Source organism: Eucalyptus grandis, chromosome 10 (assembly GCF_016545825.1).
Source record: "Eucalyptus grandis isolate ANBG69807.140 chromosome 10, ASM1654582v1, whole genome shotgun sequence".
Lineage (NCBI taxonomy): Eukaryota > Viridiplantae > Streptophyta > Magnoliopsida > Myrtales > Myrtaceae > Eucalyptus > Eucalyptus grandis.
In genome coordinates, this window is record NC_052621.1 from 28,736,982 (window position 1) to 28,756,042 (window position 19,061).

General features: G+C 38.2%; 1 protein-coding gene across 1 annotated transcript in view; it reads left to right on the top strand.

The window, feature by feature from the left end:
• Positions 1-707: 707 nt before the first annotated feature.
• LOC104422642 (nuclear pore complex protein GP210) overlaps positions 708-19,061 on the top strand; it is a 31,012-nt gene continuing 12,658 nt past the window's right edge. The window contains exons 1-27 of the mRNA XM_039303568.1: positions 708-1,047; positions 1,849-2,114; positions 3,348-3,514; positions 3,595-3,811; positions 5,219-5,565; positions 6,053-6,232; positions 6,419-6,557; positions 6,639-6,787; positions 7,753-7,864; positions 7,951-8,546; positions 9,085-9,208; positions 9,288-9,565; positions 9,997-10,101; positions 10,245-10,298; positions 11,866-12,057; positions 12,984-13,043; positions 13,227-13,295; positions 13,549-13,695; positions 13,784-13,903; positions 15,372-15,491; positions 16,061-16,216; positions 16,296-16,358; positions 16,441-16,571; positions 17,367-17,778; positions 18,337-18,439; positions 18,525-18,637; positions 18,874-18,945. Of these exons, the coding sequence (XP_039159502.1) occupies positions 851-1,047; positions 1,849-2,114; positions 3,348-3,514; positions 3,595-3,811; positions 5,219-5,565; positions 6,053-6,232; positions 6,419-6,557; positions 6,639-6,787; positions 7,753-7,864; positions 7,951-8,546; positions 9,085-9,208; positions 9,288-9,565; positions 9,997-10,101; positions 10,245-10,298; positions 11,866-12,057; positions 12,984-13,043; positions 13,227-13,295; positions 13,549-13,695; positions 13,784-13,903; positions 15,372-15,491; positions 16,061-16,216; positions 16,296-16,358; positions 16,441-16,571; positions 17,367-17,778; positions 18,337-18,439; positions 18,525-18,637; positions 18,874-18,945 (4,689 nt within the window). The 5' untranslated portion in view covers positions 708-850. The remainder of the gene's footprint in view (positions 1,048-1,848; positions 2,115-3,347; positions 3,515-3,594; positions 3,812-5,218; positions 5,566-6,052; positions 6,233-6,418; positions 6,558-6,638; positions 6,788-7,752; positions 7,865-7,950; positions 8,547-9,084; positions 9,209-9,287; positions 9,566-9,996; positions 10,102-10,244; positions 10,299-11,865; positions 12,058-12,983; positions 13,044-13,226; positions 13,296-13,548; positions 13,696-13,783; positions 13,904-15,371; positions 15,492-16,060; positions 16,217-16,295; positions 16,359-16,440; positions 16,572-17,366; positions 17,779-18,336; positions 18,440-18,524; positions 18,638-18,873; positions 18,946-19,061) is intronic.

Below are 19,061 nucleotides of genomic sequence, written 5' to 3' on the forward strand. Positions count from 1 at the left end.
TGAGTAAATCAATAGAAAACCAACGTGAACTATTTTAAAAAGCGGACCAATGAAAAAAATATAGAGAGACGATTTTGAATTATGAATAAGAGTATAAGCATCTCAACAATATATTTTCTTGAAATTAACCTATACATACACAGTTCTTTTTTTTGTTGGACATGTAAGTTGCATTAACATGAAATGTTTAGGCATGCCTCGACTCATTTAGACACATTCATATGTGTCTAAACACATAATTACATGTCTAAACAAAGGTTTATATATCAAACATGTCGTGCACGTGGCTCTTTTGGTAAAACATATTTCACTTTAGAAGTTGTAATATGATTTATTGAAGGTGTAAAGTCGCATCTGAAGTTCACGCGCATGGATCGCGTGCCGATACGATTACCACAGGAAGACGAGAATAATTAGTCTAAATACCATTTGTAAAAAGATAAACAATTAAAAAACAAAAAGATTTCTGGAAAAGGGGGTCCTTTCCTTTTTTTTTTTTTTTTTTTTTGGTCGAAGGAAGGGGGTCCTTTCCACAAAGCGGAAAAGCATGAAAAAGCAGCGACGGTCGGAGGCACCCGTGTTCACACCACAGCCAGCCAAAACTCGCCACGTCGCATCATGTCCCAACTTCTCCTTCCCTCCAAAAAAAAAAAAAAAAAAAACCACCACGGCCAAAACCCCTGACGCTAGGGCTTTTCCTTTTCCAAGCTCGAACTTCCTAAATTACCAACGCCGAGAACACCTGCGAATCTTCTTCTCCGTCTCCGTTTTCTCCGCGGAATCCATGTAGCCATCGCCTCGCCGGTGCGCAGTCGCGAGCTCGTCTCTCGGTTACTATCTCATTTCGCAAATGTCGCGGCCGATCCCGACGATGATCGGTTCGCCATGGCTGCTGCTGCTGCTGCTGCTGGCGACGGCGGCGGTGGAGCTGGCGTCCGCGTACGTGAGCTCGGGGCCTCACCTCGCCGACGTGAACATCCTCTTGCCGCCGATGATGACGCATCCCGTGGAGTACAGGCTGCAGGGGAGCGACGGTTGCTTCAAATGGTGAGTCCGTTTCGCGTTCGCAAGGCGCTGTTTCTCGTAGGTCCGTTTTAGCTCAGTGTAGTTCTCACGGTGCACTCGACAAGTTGCGAAGTCTACGCCCGGAAGAAAACGATAATGTGCTATGTGCTGATGTGCGATTGCATGGATGCAGCACGTTTCTTTCAATTTATCCATCATTTGCAGTTTTCACGAATATCGGTTTTCAGTGGAATTTTTCCATCGTTGATTGAGGAAGAAACGGGAGCTTCTGCCTCTGCCCGAACTGCAGTAGCAAACCGCTCTGGAAATTAAGAGCATAGAGTTTATAATCACCGTACAGACTGCACAGTCCTCAGTAGAAAAGTACTATTGAGCCATCGGATTGCTAGCTTGAGCCTGTAAATTGGCTTAACTCGGGATTTATCTGTTTCTGCAGATGTGTTGACAGAAAATGAAGCCTCTTGGCTTCTGCTAACTAATTTTCATGTTGTTAATTTACCTTTTAATTGTATTCGCTCATTGGAGGGCTTGAGAGGCAAGGGGAGAGAATAAGGCGAGTGAGAAAAGAGACTGATGAGCATTGCCACTCTGGAGCAACTTGTCATGCCTATTTAGGCATGATGCTAAGGGGAGTAGATTAGCTTCGATTCTGGAATATTTGTGAGTCCTATAATGTTCAAATTTTGTGCAAGTGACAAATCACATGTTATGTGATTGGACACATGGTGATTTTTCTGCTTTTAATTCTTTCCAGAATTTTGTAGAGTTACACACTGTTAAAAATCAGTTGAAGAAGACGCTAAACATTGCATCCTTCTACAGGACATGGGATCATCATGATATTTTATCTGTTCTGCCTGAATATAACACGAGCAATCGCTGCTCGATCAGCGCACGGATAAGATCAATTGCGCCATACAATGGTCGAAAGGAGACTGCCATATATGCCACTGATATTCACACGGGGATTGTAATTCGATGCAAAGTTTTCATAGACATTTTCTCCAGAATCCAGATATTTCATAATTCTATCAAACTTGACTTGGATGGCCTTGCCACTCTTCGTGTTCGTGCTTTTGACAGTGAAGGTATTGGAAGTTTCGATTGTTAACACTCATGCTTCGCTAAGAAGGTTCTAAATTGTTGATGGTCATGTTTTTGTTGACTGCTACAATTTCATAAGATCAATAATTTCAGATAATTAATATCTTATTCTCTATATTTTTTGTTGATTAGTACATGGTTTCATTTTACTAGCCTGAATCCTGGGAATCATATTTTATTTGGAAAAGCCTGGGAATCATATTTTAATTAATACCCTCAATAGTTTTGTTTAAATAGTGTTTTGTCCATTTGTGTTTGCTTGGTCGTTTAGTATGATTAAGAAACGTAGAACTCTTGGAAGTAGTTATTGTGCGTAGAATCTGTTTTATTCTTCTTTTCAGCAAGAGTATTGTCACTTAAATTATTTTCCTACATAAAGAGGACTCAGGACTCCAAAGTTTTTTTAATTATCTGTCTTCTTTGATTTACGTCCTTTATAAGTAGATTTGTTTAGAGATTAGGAAACCTACTAGTGGTGTTTAGGATGTTCCTTTTAGAGAGGTGAGAAAGAGTATTCTTGCAATAGATAACTTTGAAATTCTCTTGGTGACCACTGGACCTATGGTTGTGGATGTGTCTCACTTAGCCGGTGCTCATGGTTTTGATATGGAGAGAGAAGAGAGGAGGGGGAAGGGGGGGGGAGGCAGCCTTTTGGAGCACAGGAGAGAAGGGGCAACGGAGTAATTGTGCATTATGAGTAATGGAAAGTTTATCACTTTTAGTTCAAGGGTGCAAGGCCCATACTCCATGTTTTCAACAGTAATCTTCTCCAGTTATTTTCTCAACAAGAGTTATGTGCCCGGATTTTTGTATTTGAGGGCACACTTATGTGTGGATAGATTGGTAGATAATGCATACACGATCTCACTGCTTTTTGAACTGACCAGGAGTTGTGGATGTGTCTCACTTAACCTGCGTTCATGGTTTTGAAATTGCTCCCCGGGGAAAGAAGAGGGTGGGGGGGGTTCTGCCTGTTTGGATCACGGTAGAGAAGGGGCAATTTCACATTACTGGAAAGTTTTTCACTTTTAGTTCGACGAAGCAATGCCCATACTGCATGTTATCAACAGTTTCTCCGTTTATTTTCTCACCAAGAGTTTTATGTGCCTGGATGTGTGTAGTTGAGGGCGCACTAATGTGTGGATAGATTGGTAGATAATGCTTATACGATCTCATTGCTTTTGAACTCCCAATCCAAAGGTGTTTCACTTTTGCAGAGAATGTCTTTTCATCCCTAGTGGGTTTACAATTCATGTGGCAGCTGACACCTGAAACCGACAGATTCCCTCATCATCTTATTCATGTCCCTCTGAAAGATTCTCCACTGAGTGACTGTGGTGGAATGTGTGGTGACTTAGATATCCAGATAAAACTTGAAGATAACGTAAGATTTCTTCTTGTTGATGGGAGACTGAGTGATGGCATGTGAGGTTTTGCACCTAATGTTTCTCTATGAATCTGCAGGGTGTGTTCGCAGACTTTTTTGTGGTAAAAGGAGTTGGGATTGGCCATGAGATTGTTTCAGTGCATTTGCTCGAACCGGAATTAAAGCACATGGCTGATAAGATTGTTTTAACTGTAGCAGAAGCCATATCGATTGAACCTCCTTCACCTGTTTATGTTTTAGTTGGTGCTTCTGTTCATTACATTCTGAAAGTTGTCCGTGGAAATATTCCTCAAGGTTGTCCTACTATTAATTGTTTTCTCCTATTATTTGCTATTTCTGCATAATACATGACTTTATATGCTAACTTTTATTGCTAAGAAAGGTGTTACAGACAGTTGCACCAACATGATGCCAACTTGTAAAAGATTAATTGAATAGTATGTGCAAAATCTAAGTTGTCATGCATTTTTAAAACTGAGAGTTTCACTATCTTATCTATATATGAGAAAAAAGGTTGCTCTTGATTGAGATTCTCCCATTTCTTTCTCTTTGTTGCAGAAGTCGAGAGCACTGTGTTTGCTCTTTTTCTTCATTACCCTACCATGACCAAAGAGACACATATAAGTGGATAAGTGGACTAGCTCGATATTAAGCTTGTCTTTGATTGTTGCGATCTATTATCTCAGCTTTCTTGTTGCATAGAGAACTCATATTGATTGATATCCTCCTCCTTTTCCCGGTAGTTATCAGTAATTAACATAACTCCTGAGTAGCTTTTCCTGCAAAGAAGCTGCTTTTTTATGTGTGTATTCTGACAAAATAATTTACCGATAAAATTCTGTCGGCTTTCAATCAAACTGTCCATGTAAATTGCATGGTTAGATAATATTAGAAATGTTGGGTATCTATCCTTGGTCGATTTCCTTCCAGTGACCTTGCTTAGATGTTTGGAAGTTGCGAAACTTCTCTAAGTATTTGGATGTTGTCTGGCTTGCAGTCTGACATTTCTGTAGCGAATAGATTTCAAGTCGACTTAAGTGTTTACAACATCAATCCTGACAGGAAGATGTAAGTGTCTCAGTGTCCACTATGAAGCTGGTCAAAGGAGGAATATCGATTTTTTCCATCCTGATAGACTCAAAGTCATATTATCAGTTTTCCTTGCTTTACTTTCCTTTACCACCACAACAGTCAGCACCACAACATTTTCCAGGGAGAGCTGTTCTAAAACCCTCAAGGTCTGTGATTCTCGCCTACCTCCACTTAGAGGCGTTGGATTACTTTTAAGCAAGTACCAGTTAGATGATCGGTACTGCCTCCTACTATGTCATCCGAAATACTTATATAGTCTCAGTCTACAATCATATTTTGGAACATGATACGGAATCGCATGGGGCTTTTGCACAGGCCACTAAACTGTCTTTGATTTGTGTCTTTATCAGTGTCTGGATTTATAGTGTCTTTTTCACTTTTGGCATGTCGTGTAGATTAAACAAATAGATAAGCATCCTCGAAGCTCATTTTGTGATCCTCTGTTTCTTCGCCTGACAAAGCTCATCTACCAGTTACCTGTCATTACCTGTCATTATTTAAATCAGATGCGATGGTTTGGTAGCAGCATCTTTTTGTCTGTATTCAGAAGAAAATTAACACTATTCTCTTCTTGTCTCACTAATTGTTTTATTTATTTATTTATTGCAGTGGTATCTTTACCATCTCCTAACTACCAGTGGTCTACCCTGAATTCATCGGTCGCTCATGTGGACCCTATAATGGGTGTAGCTAATGCAAAAAATTTAGGGATCACAACTGTCATTGTTGAGGATACAAGGGTTGCTGGACACATGCAAGGGTCATCGCTAAATGTAGTCGTACCTGACTCCATAGTTTTGTACATATTACCTTTGTCTAATAATTGGGAATCTATAGAAGGTATTGAGGCTATTTCATCTGTCACACGATGGTATCTTGTTGCTGGCTATCAATATGTCGTTCATATAAAGGTTTTCTCACAAGGACTTGGCTCACAAGAAGTTTACATCACAGAGGTAGAATGCGCAGTTTTTCCTTTCCTCTAGTTGTTTCCAAAACATTGTTGAGGTGCTTGTGCTTTGTCTAAGTGTTGAATTAGTCTAAGAAAAACTAAGTAGTCAAGGGCCCTTCATTTCATATTTTGATCCTGTACATATATTTGGGTTCTTTAAGTGTTGTCATGATGAGTCCTTTTTTACTTTGTTGTAATCATTTCGTGTCCTCTGTGTTGGTGTGCTATTTGCTGGATATTTAGCTTTATATTTAATTACTTTATCACATTTGGATTCTAATTCATGTTGATATCCCTACGGAGAAAAGAGAGGAAAAAGAAAGGATTGAGATTGGCATCTGATGACTGTTTTTTCCTCTCTGTGCCATGCACATTTTTATTCTTCCTTTTCTTTTGCGTTAATTCTTTGCATATTCTATTTGTTCTTTAATGTTGTAGTTGTTCAATACATAATGGTTTGGGTTGATGAAAACATTGTTCCTTCCATGTAGAGTGACGATCTCAATTTGTATGACCACCACTCCGAGAACTGGGAAATATCTTTGTTGTCAGATGATATTATGGTGGAACATGGATGGCGAAATTCTAGAATCCTAAAGGCTGCTACTCCTGGACTTGGAAAATTAACAGCTTCTTTAGCTTACTTTGGCGGGAGTCCTGGATCAAAGGAGGTCTCTGTCATTTAAACTAATCCAGAAACATTTCCTTTCTATTATATGCTCACTTTTATGTTCCAAAGAAGAAAGAGGGGAAGCTTGCTGATTTCAGGAACTTATTATAATTTACCAGTATTTACAAGGCTGAATTTGTTATTGGAAGAAAGAGGTAACCTGATTTATTGGTTTCGTCTTTACTAGGTTCTCAAAATTGTGCAAGAAGTCATGGTCTGTGATAAAGTGAAGATTATTTTGGACAAAAGAAGTGCTACCTCTGATAGTATTATGCTTCCCTGGGCCCCTGCCATTTATCAGGAAGTGCAGTTAAAGGCTGTAGGAGGTTTGAAATTTCCTACCTGTTCTATTTCCTTGACTCTAATTGGGTTTTTCTGTTCATGATGATCTAAGTTGACATCTATAGGTTGTGGAAAGGTGGTCACTGACTTCAAATGGTTTTCTTCGGACACATCTATTTTGTCTGTATCCACCTCTGGGGTTGTTCAGGCAAAGAAGCCTGGTAAATCTACCATCAAAGTACTATCGGTTTATGATTCATTCAATTATGATGAGGTATAATACTCAGTCTAATTGATTTGTCCTGTATCGTAGTGAATTTCCATAATGGTGCCAAATAGTCCCTTCTTTTTATTTCTGCATTCTGCTAAATTGCATTTACATTACTCGCTGTCCATCTTCTTGTAAGGTAATTCTTAAAAGACAGTTTTTAAATGATCCGGGATAATCTGCCTTGGTACATGCTAAAGCTACAAATTCTCATGGCTGAAACAGATTCCACAATTATTACAACTGAAATTCTAAAGAAAACCTGCCTGACTAGTATCCCTAAAGGAAAGTTGACTTTCTTACTCGTGCATGGGTTTAGTAGGAATCTTTATTCATTTTTATTTCTCTACCATTCATGTGTCTTGGTTCCGTTTATACCATGACCATGAGCAAAGCCAGTGTGACTCACGATGTCTGTAAAGATTAGTATTTAGACTGGTTGGATCAGTAACTGGTTTCAAGTCTTGTCCGGTTCAGTGATCAAACTGCATGTGAAAACAAACTGGATTAAACTGGCATCAACCTGCTTCAACCTAGTTTTTCGAAAAATTGGGTAAGGTACGTACCTGGTGTTTTGAACCTGGTATCAGATTGTCCTTGGCCACAAGTTTCTCAGACTCTGACCTGCCCATCATTATTGATTATATTACAGACAAGGATGTTATTATTGTTGGAGGAAGAAGTGTTAGATGAATGAATCTATGTATTAATGACTCTGACATGGTTCGAAATTGGGATATGTGGCCCTGGTGAGCATGCTTTGTATGCCCTCAATCACCAGGGGCCAAGCTTTTGCTTGAATCCTAAGTTCAGAATAACTATCATTAACAGTTTGAAGTTTGCACTGGACAAAATACTGGTGACAGCAAACACATAAGAGCTCTAACAATTCTAGGATTTTGAAGTTTCACTCTAGACATGATCTCGATGCTATCGTAGTAGGCATTTCCTCATTATATGTCCTTCTACAGGTGATTGTTGAAGTTTCCACCCCGGCTGCTATGGTTATGCTGCCGAACTTCCCTGTAGAGACTGTTGTGGGATCATACCTAAAAGCTGCAGTGACCTTGAAAGCATCAACTGGTGATGCTAATTATCCCAATCAGTTTGAATTTTATTTGATCATTTTCTTTTTATACTGCCTTATTGAAGTTACCTGTCATTTGCAGGTTCACATTTTTATAGATGTGATGCTTTTGATTCCTTCATCAAATGGAAAGCTGGAAGTGAATCATTCATCGTTGTCAATGACACTGGAGAAACACCTAAGGTCCAGAATATAATAGATGATGATGTCAAAGCCGTGGTCAATGGTCCAACATGTTCGTGGACCTATGTTTATGCTGCTGGTTCAGGTCAAACTATGCTGCATGCTGCGCTGCCGAAAGAGTATCACCATTTTGATCCTTTCTCACATGGAACTACTGCCTTGAAAGCTTCATCACGTATAGCGGCATTCCCACCCCTTGTTTTGCATCAGGTTGGGGATGGAAACCACTTTGGTGGTTACTGGTTTGATTTTGGTCAAGTCGAAGCTGATGGACACTTGGAGAGTTTAGATAATTTATATCTTGTCCCTGGAACATATGTCGATGTCATGCTTCTTGGAGGACCTGAAAGATGGGATGGTGATGTTGATTTCATTGAAACTGTCGAGTGGTTGGATAAAGAAACTGCTAATTTGAAAGATCAAAATCTTGTTCAGCAGCTTCCCAGCAGTTATAGGAGTCTGTACAGAGTCTCATGCCAACTATTGGGAACTTTTGTGAGTATCTGCATTTTTGCCTGGCTTTACATTGTGGTTGTTTGACGTTAGATAATCACGATCCTTCTAAGAGAGGATCAATACAAGAACCAAATAAATAAAAAAAAAAAAAAAGAGGCATTGAAATTGAATAAACTGAACTGGACAAGAGATTTTGGGTTGAATTGATTTTGGTTTGGATTGGCTGCATGAAGTGAGGTTTCAAATTGGGTTTCAGGCGTTGACCAAAAATCTAATACGATCTAAAACCGAATTATGCTTGTTGAAATTCCATTTTTCTTTTTTTACTTCAAATTATATTTGTAGTCAATGATCAATATCTAATTTAAATTTGTAAATGATGTTGAAAAAAAATGCTTTAAGGAAAGGCTGCCGATAAAAGCTGATGACACTACTTTTTTATTGTTTACTCTGGTTTTGTTCAAGCAACAAAATACATATACTATTCAGGTTGCTGTAGGCCTTTAAGCAAAACCAAAATGGCCAGGCCTGTTGGCCCCCCTAGATCCATCTACTAACTAGTCCTCTTTGAACTCAGGATCTTGTCTTCAAACGTGGTAATTTAGTCGGTGTTGACCATCCTTTGCCAGCAATTGGGGAAGCATCTTTGTCAGTCATGTGTTTGTTTCCTTCCTCTATTGTGTTAATAGCAGATGAACCTGGTACGCATTAGCTTTTTAATTCACTTGTTTTTATGGATGTCTTGGGAAGTCCCTTAACATTCTGTTTTCCACATTACAGTTAATCTGAAAGGTGCTATATTGACTGCTGCCCAAGCAGAACGCACTTCAGAAAGAGTTCGTGCGACTCCTGTTACTGTGGCAAATGGACGCACTATTCGCGTAGCTGCAGTCAGTATTGCTAGCTCCGGAGAAGTTTTTGCAAACTCATCTTCTCTTGGTTTGAGGTGGGAACTGAGTAACTGTGATGAGCTGGCATATTGGTATGACAATGATGATGTGGAGAGGGCTCAGTCTAGCTGGGAACGCTTTTTGGTCTTGCACAATGGATCGGGACTGGTACTGTTGAACCCTTACATCCATCTTTCAGTTTACTCACAATATAGGCTTAACCATTAATTTTGGTTTTTCAGTAAGCCAAGTCGGTATACTGATTGCTGCTGCATTTCTTGTTCCCTTAATGTTTAGGTTTGGTTTATCCTATTTTTGTGTGGAAATTGTTGGTCTAACTTTGAAGTCAGATTAGGCTTGGGCTCATGCATGGCTCTTTCCTTGCTCTTTTCCCTGAATCATTCCATTCAAATTTGTATTTTGCGGGGACATACACTTCGCTATAATATTTTCTGCTGTCCTTGCATTTGAAACCTGCAACAGATCTAACTATGTATGTGTGTGTGTGTGTGTGTGTGTGTATTAATGAGAATGGTCTCCCTTTTATAGTTGTATTACATTTGAGTGTATTCCTGAGATTCATATATATATATTGTCAGTGTATCGTTCGAGCTACTGTAGTCGGATCTGATCAAATCACGAATTCTGATTATCTTGGGTTTGAAAGTTCTCGAGAAGTCCTCACAGATGCTATACGCTTACAGGTAAGCTCTTTGAATAATCTGAGTGTTCGAGGGGATGCTAAAGTTGTTGCATTAATGTCACCATTGTCTTTGTTTTCTGCTTTTGGAATCACCTGTCGTCTGACCATGTAAAATTTTTGTTCCACATTCATTAAAATATGCAGCTTGTATCAACTTTGCGAGTTGACCCAGAGTACAGCCTGTTATTTTTCAACCCCGTGCAAAGGTAAGCTAATGACTGCAGATTGTCCTTACTACATCCCATTTCCTGTATTAAGTGAATCAACAGTGCTTGAGTGATTTGAAGATGAAAGGTGCATGTCATGCATATGTGCATTTTGGATGTGTGAAGCATCATGTCCTGAGGAGGCAATCTTGTTAGGCAATAAGTTAAATGATATCCATGAAAACTTAAACATCTACAAAATGCGGTCAGAAATAAACAAAGGCACCTGTTCATTCTGTATGAGGATCACTCCTCTTAGCCAAATCTTCTACATCTTCCCTGATCCAGGCCTACTAATGCTCTGCCATACATGGAAAATTGAAGGCAGGCTTTAATAGTAAATGCATTTACCGATAGGGTTATCTGCAATGTTCCCTTTCCTGATAATTTTTGGGCAGTAGCCTCCAACCTCTTGATTTTTTTTGGAAATGCCCCTTGACATTCATTTTCTATCAAACTCGTTCACATGACCTGAACTGTGTATGATCAGTGTATGCATCATCTTCAGACGAGCTACTCCTAGTGCTGAGAGTAATTAAGAAATTCTAAAACCAAATCCTCAGAACTTCAATTAAGCACACGTTTAACATTTGCTTTAATTGATTCAAGTTAATGTTGTCACTGTATGTCAACTCTGTTAAGTTTGTGAATATCTGTTCATGGTACAATGGACTGGCAATGATTCAAGATGATGATATGAGGGCTGAATGGCCTTCTTATAACATTGAGAGTATAGTTGCTGCGTTTTGGGCCAAGTGAAATCGAAAACTGTGGATTTATGCAATGTGAAGTATGACATCGATCTCTTTAATTTAATAGTTTTAGAAATACAATAAAAACTTATGAATTTATTATCTGAATACAATAGCTGTTTATATAATTGAGCTCACTAATTATGTCCTATGATGTTAAAACAGAATGGTGAGTATTTAGACTTTCTGTACATGTCATGTGATTTCGCGTTTCTCACTTCACATTCTTTCTAAAGCAATCTCTCTCTCTGTCTCCCTCTCTCTCTCTCTCTCTCTCTCTCTCTATTGTATTGTTTGGGTTCTATATTTCCTTTCTATATCTTTTATGGCAAATAAATTACTGGTACATTTGACAGTTGCATGATATATGAAGCGTACCGTATACAGTTACATTTGAGAATTGCGTGATATATGGAGCATACCGTACAAAACGAATTCTAAAATGCGCCATAGCTCACAAGCTTGTACAATGGCATAGTCAACTCCAAAATCTGATTTTTTTCTTCGGCCTTCGTCTAGTCAAGATCTATTACGTATCAGCAAATCACTTTTAATCTTTCGATCTGTCCATTTGCTTTCTAAGATCCATTATTGAATCTTTCGAATGTGTTTGGTCAGTGCCATGCGGTCAAGTCCTACATAACACTGAAAATAAATATGGTGAAAGAAGGATTGATTTATTATACCTTGGATGCTGCTTGATGCAACTTGTGTTATCTGTAAGATTCAAATGATCGTTCTGTTCTTATGGTTCTGTGATATCTCTATATCGAGGCATCATATGTGACAAGGTTACTTTTTTCCCAGTTAAATCTGTCTATAAGTGGAGGCAGCTGCTTTCTGGAATCTTCTGTTAATGATTCTCGAATAGTAGAAGTTATTCACCCGCCACCTGGATTACAATGTTCGCAATTGATGCTGTCTCCTCGAGGACTTGGGACTGCATTAGTCACTGTTAATGATATTGGGCTTACACCACCGCTCGTGGCATCTGCCACGGTAAAGTTGTTTCTTCAAACTGTTATTTATGACTCATTTGCTGCTAGGAGATTTTCTGAGATTATGGTTTGTGAATGAGTGATCCTCCTGAGGCTATACTTTGCAAGGCTTTCTCAAGTTTCTATAACAGAGCAATATATATTTGGCCTTTGGGTTTTTGTGAAGACAAAATTAACTAGGTACCAAGGATTTGAACTATGTAGTAGTTGGACCCAAAAAAACTATGTAGGAGAGTTGCATTAAGAAGCTCAAGGGAGTAGCAAGGAATTTACTCTGTCTAGGCTTCCAGAAAATTGTGTTTGTAAAATTCTAACCTGTTAGCCCAGACAAGAAATAGACTTTGAACCCAATTATCTTAAGTTGACACTGATGAAACTATTTTGAAAGTTCTGATGTTAAAGAATGTTATGTAGTCAGAGTCCTGGTTGAGTGCATTATGCTAGCTGTACAATGTTCTGGAACTTTAAAGTTCCCAGCTGTTTCCTCTGATTTATCAGGGCCAGTCAATCTGTGCCTTTTCTTTTTGAACTTCTTGACTTTTGGAGTTCCTCAAAGCTTTGGAATCACATCTTTAGATCATCTAAGATGGTTCAGGTCATTTGAAAACATGCCATCCAGCTATTTAGCTATTGGTATGCCTACGTAGGAAACTCAATTTGGAAGAAGTGTGCGGCACCGTTGTGGTTCACTTGAAAAGAAAAAAGATTGTTGGAGGTTCAGATTCTTCGGTTGCTTCTGTATTGTACTCTTTTATTTGGCTTTGGTCTTCTTGTTTTGATTTCATACAGTCGTGTTGTTTTTCTTTTGTTGGTTCGTTTTCGTCTCTTTTTCCTTTTATATTTTTGGTGTACTAGAAACTTTTCTGTTAATAAAATTCTGTGTTATCAAAAAAAGTTCCTCTTATCTGAATTATACATATCTTCCAGGTCCAGGTTGCAGATGTAGACTGGATTAAGATTACTTCAGGAGAAGAAATAAGCCTTATGGTGAGGCTCATTTGAGGACATTCCCTTCAGAATAGTTTGGTATTATATATAAACGCTATTCTTCTGTATACTAAGATAAATTTCCATCATGTAATGTTATTTATCTCACGAAAAGAAGAAATTTCCCTATGAAAAAATATCTTCCATCTTTGATTCTTAATTTGTGAAGACATTTAATCTCAGGAAGGAAGCTTGCTATCTATGGATATAGTTGCTGGGACAAATGATGGGGGCTCCTTTGACTTTTCTCAGGTAAATCACGTACCAAGCTATCTTTTATTTTGGCACAGTTCTTGATGCTGAAGACATTAAATTTTCTATGCACTCAAAAGTGACATATACGCACAAATTATTCTCATCCCAGAGTATTTCGTTTGTCTCTATTTTTGTGACTATGCTTATATTTCGTTCGAAAAATTTACTAATACTAGGGGGTGCCCCTATTTCAATCACTTTTCTTTCCCTTTAAAGAAGTGCAATAACTTAAGGTATGGGGATGGTGCAGTATGTTTACATGGATCTTCAAGTGCATATTGAGGATGACATAATTGAACTTGTGGATGGTAATGATAACTCAAGCAGGGATGATGCTTATGTTAGAGGTCGAAGTTTCATAATTATTGCAAAGCACCTTGGAGTCACCACTTTGTATGTAAGTTCCTCTTTCGTTTATATCAACAGGTTTCCTTCATGTTGAATTTGAAATTTTGGAAACTTACAGAAAAAAAACTTGAAATCAGGTGAGTGTGAAACAGCAATCAGGACATGAGCTACAAAGTCAACCGATAAAAATAGAAGTCTATGCTCCACCAAGAATTCACCCTTATGAACTTTCTCTTGCACCAGGGGCATCTTATGTGGTATGTATCAGATTATTACTTGCTTGTTCTCTTGTTAATTCACTTCCACCACTTGAAAGGTGCAAAATATATTCAAGTTATATAGGACAAGGTGAGAGGAATTTTACAAATGTCGGAACTCTGCAAAAGATGTAGTTAAAGGTGCGTTTACAAGATCAACCATTGGAAACCAAGCACCAATAGTGGAATGAGTTGAAACATAATTAGATATCTGTCCTTAAGTGGCCCTCAAAGTACTCTTTCTCCCCAACCGTGAATTAGATGTGATGCATAAAGGCATTTCAAAAAGCATTGCCAGATTTCGTTGAGTTATCCCTCCACTGGGAAATGTGATTTAGTAGCAGTATGCGGCTTTAAAATCAACCAACTTCAGTGTTACATTCAGAGTAGGAAAAATATGAGGCGACTTATGACATTTCACTTTTCTGCACAAACACTGGCCCATCTCAATATAACCTCTTCCTTCAAGAACATAACCTTTCAAAGAGCAAGAATACGTTGTATGTCTCATAGTCAATATGATGCAAACAATTGAAGGATATCATATATGGTATGATAAGAGAGGATAAGAAGCAGATCATACGATTCATACCTGCATTTCAATGAAAGGATTTGCAAGTAGATATCACTTTTGGCAAGCACCCCAACCAGATTTGCCAAATTTCAATTGTAATATTAGACTTATTGAGTGTTCTGCTGTAAAAGTAGGAAGTAAAAATGTTTTGTTGAATGTCCTAGGGCATTTTTTTTTTATCATTACTCTGTAGTAATATTTATACTTGTTTTACATAAAAATAACAAACATGAAATAACATCACAAGATTTTGAAACTTGCAACTTAGAGTTCATTAGATGTGAGTTGTGAAATTGTAATAATGAAGCATTGACGAATATGGCGTTTACACTGGTGGTAGTGTAGAATTGATGCGTGATGGAATCGTGGTGATGAAGCAGCTTGGTGGCAGTGCTATAGTGGTGATGAAGTAGGAATAATAGTAGTGCTGGCAGGAGTAGGGGAGGGATGAGGCTGGTAGTTTGAGTTCACATTTCATTTTATGAATTCGTGTCAAGTAGTGGCATTTATATTTTATTTTTGTCAAACATACTAAAATGGATATATTGTGAATGTGTTGATCCGTGTCATCTTCAGTTTAGGCTAATATCTATTTTCATTAATGTGTCAATTCATGTCAGAATTTGCCACCCCCGGATGGTGGTGGTTGTGGAGTAATAATTGTGTTCATGGCGATGGAGGAACTGTTGCTCGATTCAAGTTTCATATTTTATAAGCCAAATGCATAGCCCCACATCTTGATGCATTGACGAGTCGCTTGGAGTAGTGACTTGAGTTTGATTTAATCTGATACAGTGTCTTTCTATCCTTTTCCATCTATCCAATTTTCTGTGATATGGAGTTGACTATCATGCTCACCTTTCATTTGACAATACCACTTTCATCTGTGCTCAGGTTACTGTCAGAGGTGGCCCAAAAGTTGGTGTTCGCATAGAATATTCGAGTCTGGAAGATTGGATTGCAATTGTTCACGGAACAACGGGACGACTTTCTGCAGTTTCACCTGGGAACACTGTAAGTGATTAACTGATGCTAGCATTGTTTATTTGGTATTGTAGGTGTGATTGTGCAACAGCAGATCTATGTGAATTGGAGCTCTACTAATGGATGTTTGACATATGTATTCTGCACTGCTTGGGCATTCTTTTTATAAACTAGTTGTGACATTTGCACCATCTAAGTTCCACGGCTCTTCTTAGATTTTCTTAAGAGAAATTTGGTATTTTAGTAAAAAATCGGGAATTAAGAACTTGCCTAGAGAGATGACTCTGCTTAAGAGTTTTGCTTTTTAAAGGTTGCCTTTTGAAAAGATCAAAGCAATAACCATCTGGCCCTCTGAAGACTGTAAATGTAATCTTCTTACTTCATCTGGTCGCTGAAATGCCTGAGTCTTACAGACAGAATAGAGTGGACGGGCAATGTGTTGTTCGGTAATATAGTTCCCTGACTATAAACCAAAAAGTAAGATGGGAGAACTTTTGACACCATTTTTGCTCTATCCATCAGGTCCCATCTGGAGGATCATGACCAATCTTGAGTTATTCTTTTATCTACTTTGTCTCATTATTTTTATCTATTTGCAGACTATACTTGCCACAATTTATGGGAGAGAAAATTCCATCCTTTGTCAAGCCAGCGGTAGTGTCAATGTGGTGGTCCCTTCTTCTGCAGTATTGAATGTGCAAAGTGAAAAACTTGGTGTTGATTGTGAGATGCCAATATATCCTGCGTTTTCTGAGGCAAGGATCTTCATTTAGTAATAAGTCAATTAATTCTCCAAGATCTCCTATATACTCACGGCTCTTGGGGAATGACCAGGGTGATCTGTTCTCTCTCTATGAGATCTGCAAAAACTATAAGTGGACCATAGAAGATGAAAAGGTTGGACTGATTCACTATACTATGAGTGATTAGAATTGCATGATATCAAATAATAAGGTGGCTACTCCACTGTCCTGTGCAGGTTTTAGGATTCAACATGGGAGAGCAGTTTTCTGAAGAAAAAAATCGTAACCAGTTGGTCTCTCCAAAGGAAATTCAGTCATCATATTTCAATGAGAAAGAACTTGCCTTTTTTAAGGTCTTGCTTGGAAGGTAATAGAGCTTTTTCCACAATTGGGCCTCTTCTATGCACTACATCTTATTTTTGGGAACTTGGATTGATAATGGTTCTGTTGTACCATGTTTTGTAACCTTGGGTATGTGATGATGTTATTACAATGTCATTGATTTTGCTTCCAGTCCAAGTTTGAGTCTCTTTGTTTGTTTCACTAATGTCTCATTGGAAATCAGCATTGAATGGATATGCAAATTATTATTGATACTTGAGTCGATCATGTCATGCAAATATATATATTTTACTAAGTTGGACTGTTGTGCCTGGGTCAAATAGGAAATCTCCGTCTCTGTCTGCTTGTGAAATTTGAGTCTATCCCATTTGCTTTGTTTTTCAGGGCATTTGTTGATAATAACACAAGAATTTACAAATCCATTAGTGCCTTTGAGTTTGTTTGTGATTGTTAACTTCCTTTAAGAAATCTTTCATCTGCATCTACTGGAAAGAACTGAGAATACCAGGGTTTGGGTGGTTTGTTGTCTGGAGTGGTACATTTTTACCTGCATTCTAGGTCCTATCTTCGGCAAGCGTCTTATGGAGCAAACAATACTGGGGCTCCTTCTATGTCTGTTTGTCAAATACTGGAGCTTCATCTGTGTCTGCCTGTGCTTGAAGCTCACTAAAGTGGGTTTTCACAAGAATATTTTCCTGACATAATCCTTTTGTTTCATTATTTATTTCTTATGGGATTGTTTCGCAAGCAAATTATATCTGGTTCTTTTTATATGTGAAATATACACTATTAATCAGGAAGTACCATTGATCTATTTCAGGTCTGCTGGCAAGTCCCGAGTTTCAGTTTCATTTTCATGTGATTTTGTTTCTTCATCATTCTCAGAATCCAAGTTTTACAGTTCTAGTGTGTCGGTATCAGTAGTTCCTGATCCACCTCTTGCCCTTGGAGTTCCAATAACCTGGATTCTTCCTCCTCAGTATGTTACATCAAGTCTGTTGCCTTCATCTTTTGAATCATATGGCCAGTGGGACAGTCACAGTGGAAAAGGGACCGTTACCTATTCCTTGTTGAGAAATTGCGGTGAATTGAATGAAATAGCTCTCAGCAATACTATTTCCATTCAAGATAACAGAATTAAAACAGCTGAGAGCAATGAAGTTGCATGCATTCAGGCTAAAGATCACTTGACAGGGAGAATTGAGATTGCTTCTTGTATCAGGGTCACTGAGGTAGCTATGTTCCTTTCCTTGAGCTTCTGTCTTGAATTTTTACAGAGACTCATAAGTTAAAGCACCAAATAGATGCCGACATGTATATAAAAGAGGACTGTACTTCTCAGGTAGGACTATAATATTGGAGATGTGCTAGTATCTGAAGAAAGGCCAAAGACATTCAAGACTTTGCACCTTGAATGTGCGATATGATCAACTTTTTACTGACAATGTGTTCCCATACTTGGTCATTAGAAGTCAAGCAGTACATATTGTGGTGTCTCAACCTTTTTCTTCACATCTCAGATAGTGATACAACTGATTTTACCATTCTAAGCATTTTCAATCCCATGACTTTCTCCTCTTGTAATCTAGAGCTGCTAACACTAGCATACCGTGGCTACTTTAAAAGGTCAAAAATTGTAATTGTTAATGATATTTCTGAGTTCCATAGATTCGGATCTTCAATGATAGATTAGCGTTTATGATTTCTATGTTCTTTTGTCTTTCTTCTTTGATGTAGTTGTTTTGCTATTTAGAACTTGTGCTGACGGTGCTGTTCTGTACTGTAATCAGGTGGCTCAAGTAAGATTTGCAAATAAAGAATTTCCTTTCCGTTTGGTAAATCTTGCTCTTGGTGCTGAAATTGAACTCCCGATTAGCTACTTCGATGTTCTAGGTACTCTTTTAAAAGCACTGTCAATGCACTGTTGGTTGTATAGCTATTCAGTCCTCATTGCTGCGGTGACTTTGTGTTTTTCCAGGATATGCCTTTTATGAAGCATATGATGCAGTTGCCTTGGACATGGAAGTGAACTATCCGGATATTGTTTATGTTAACACAACAAGCAGTGTGAATGGAAATATCAATCTCAAGGTAACATGCCCATACTAGCTTTTGTTTTTTCTCATGGAATAGGCTACAAAAATAGAATTATGACACAGAAATGTTTGTCTCTTATATCTAGTCCAGTTTTCTTGCTTTCTTGTGCTCCAAAATAAGACTTGTTTTGATTAAGATATTAAAAAAAATTGCATCAACTTATTTTCCTACCCATTCATCTTGCAGTAATTATTCTTTCCTTGTGACTGTGCTCTTCTATCTTATTGAAGGCAGTACAACACGGAACGGCTCTATTACGAGTGTCGATAAGTGGCAGTACAAGGAAGTCAGATTATGCACTGGTACCTTTTTAGCTTTCAATAGACTTGTTTTATTTGACACCAACATGTTGTTCAAGCAGAAAAAAATTTCTTTAAGAAAAGGGTTTAAAAAATAGCAACTATAAATATAAATAGTC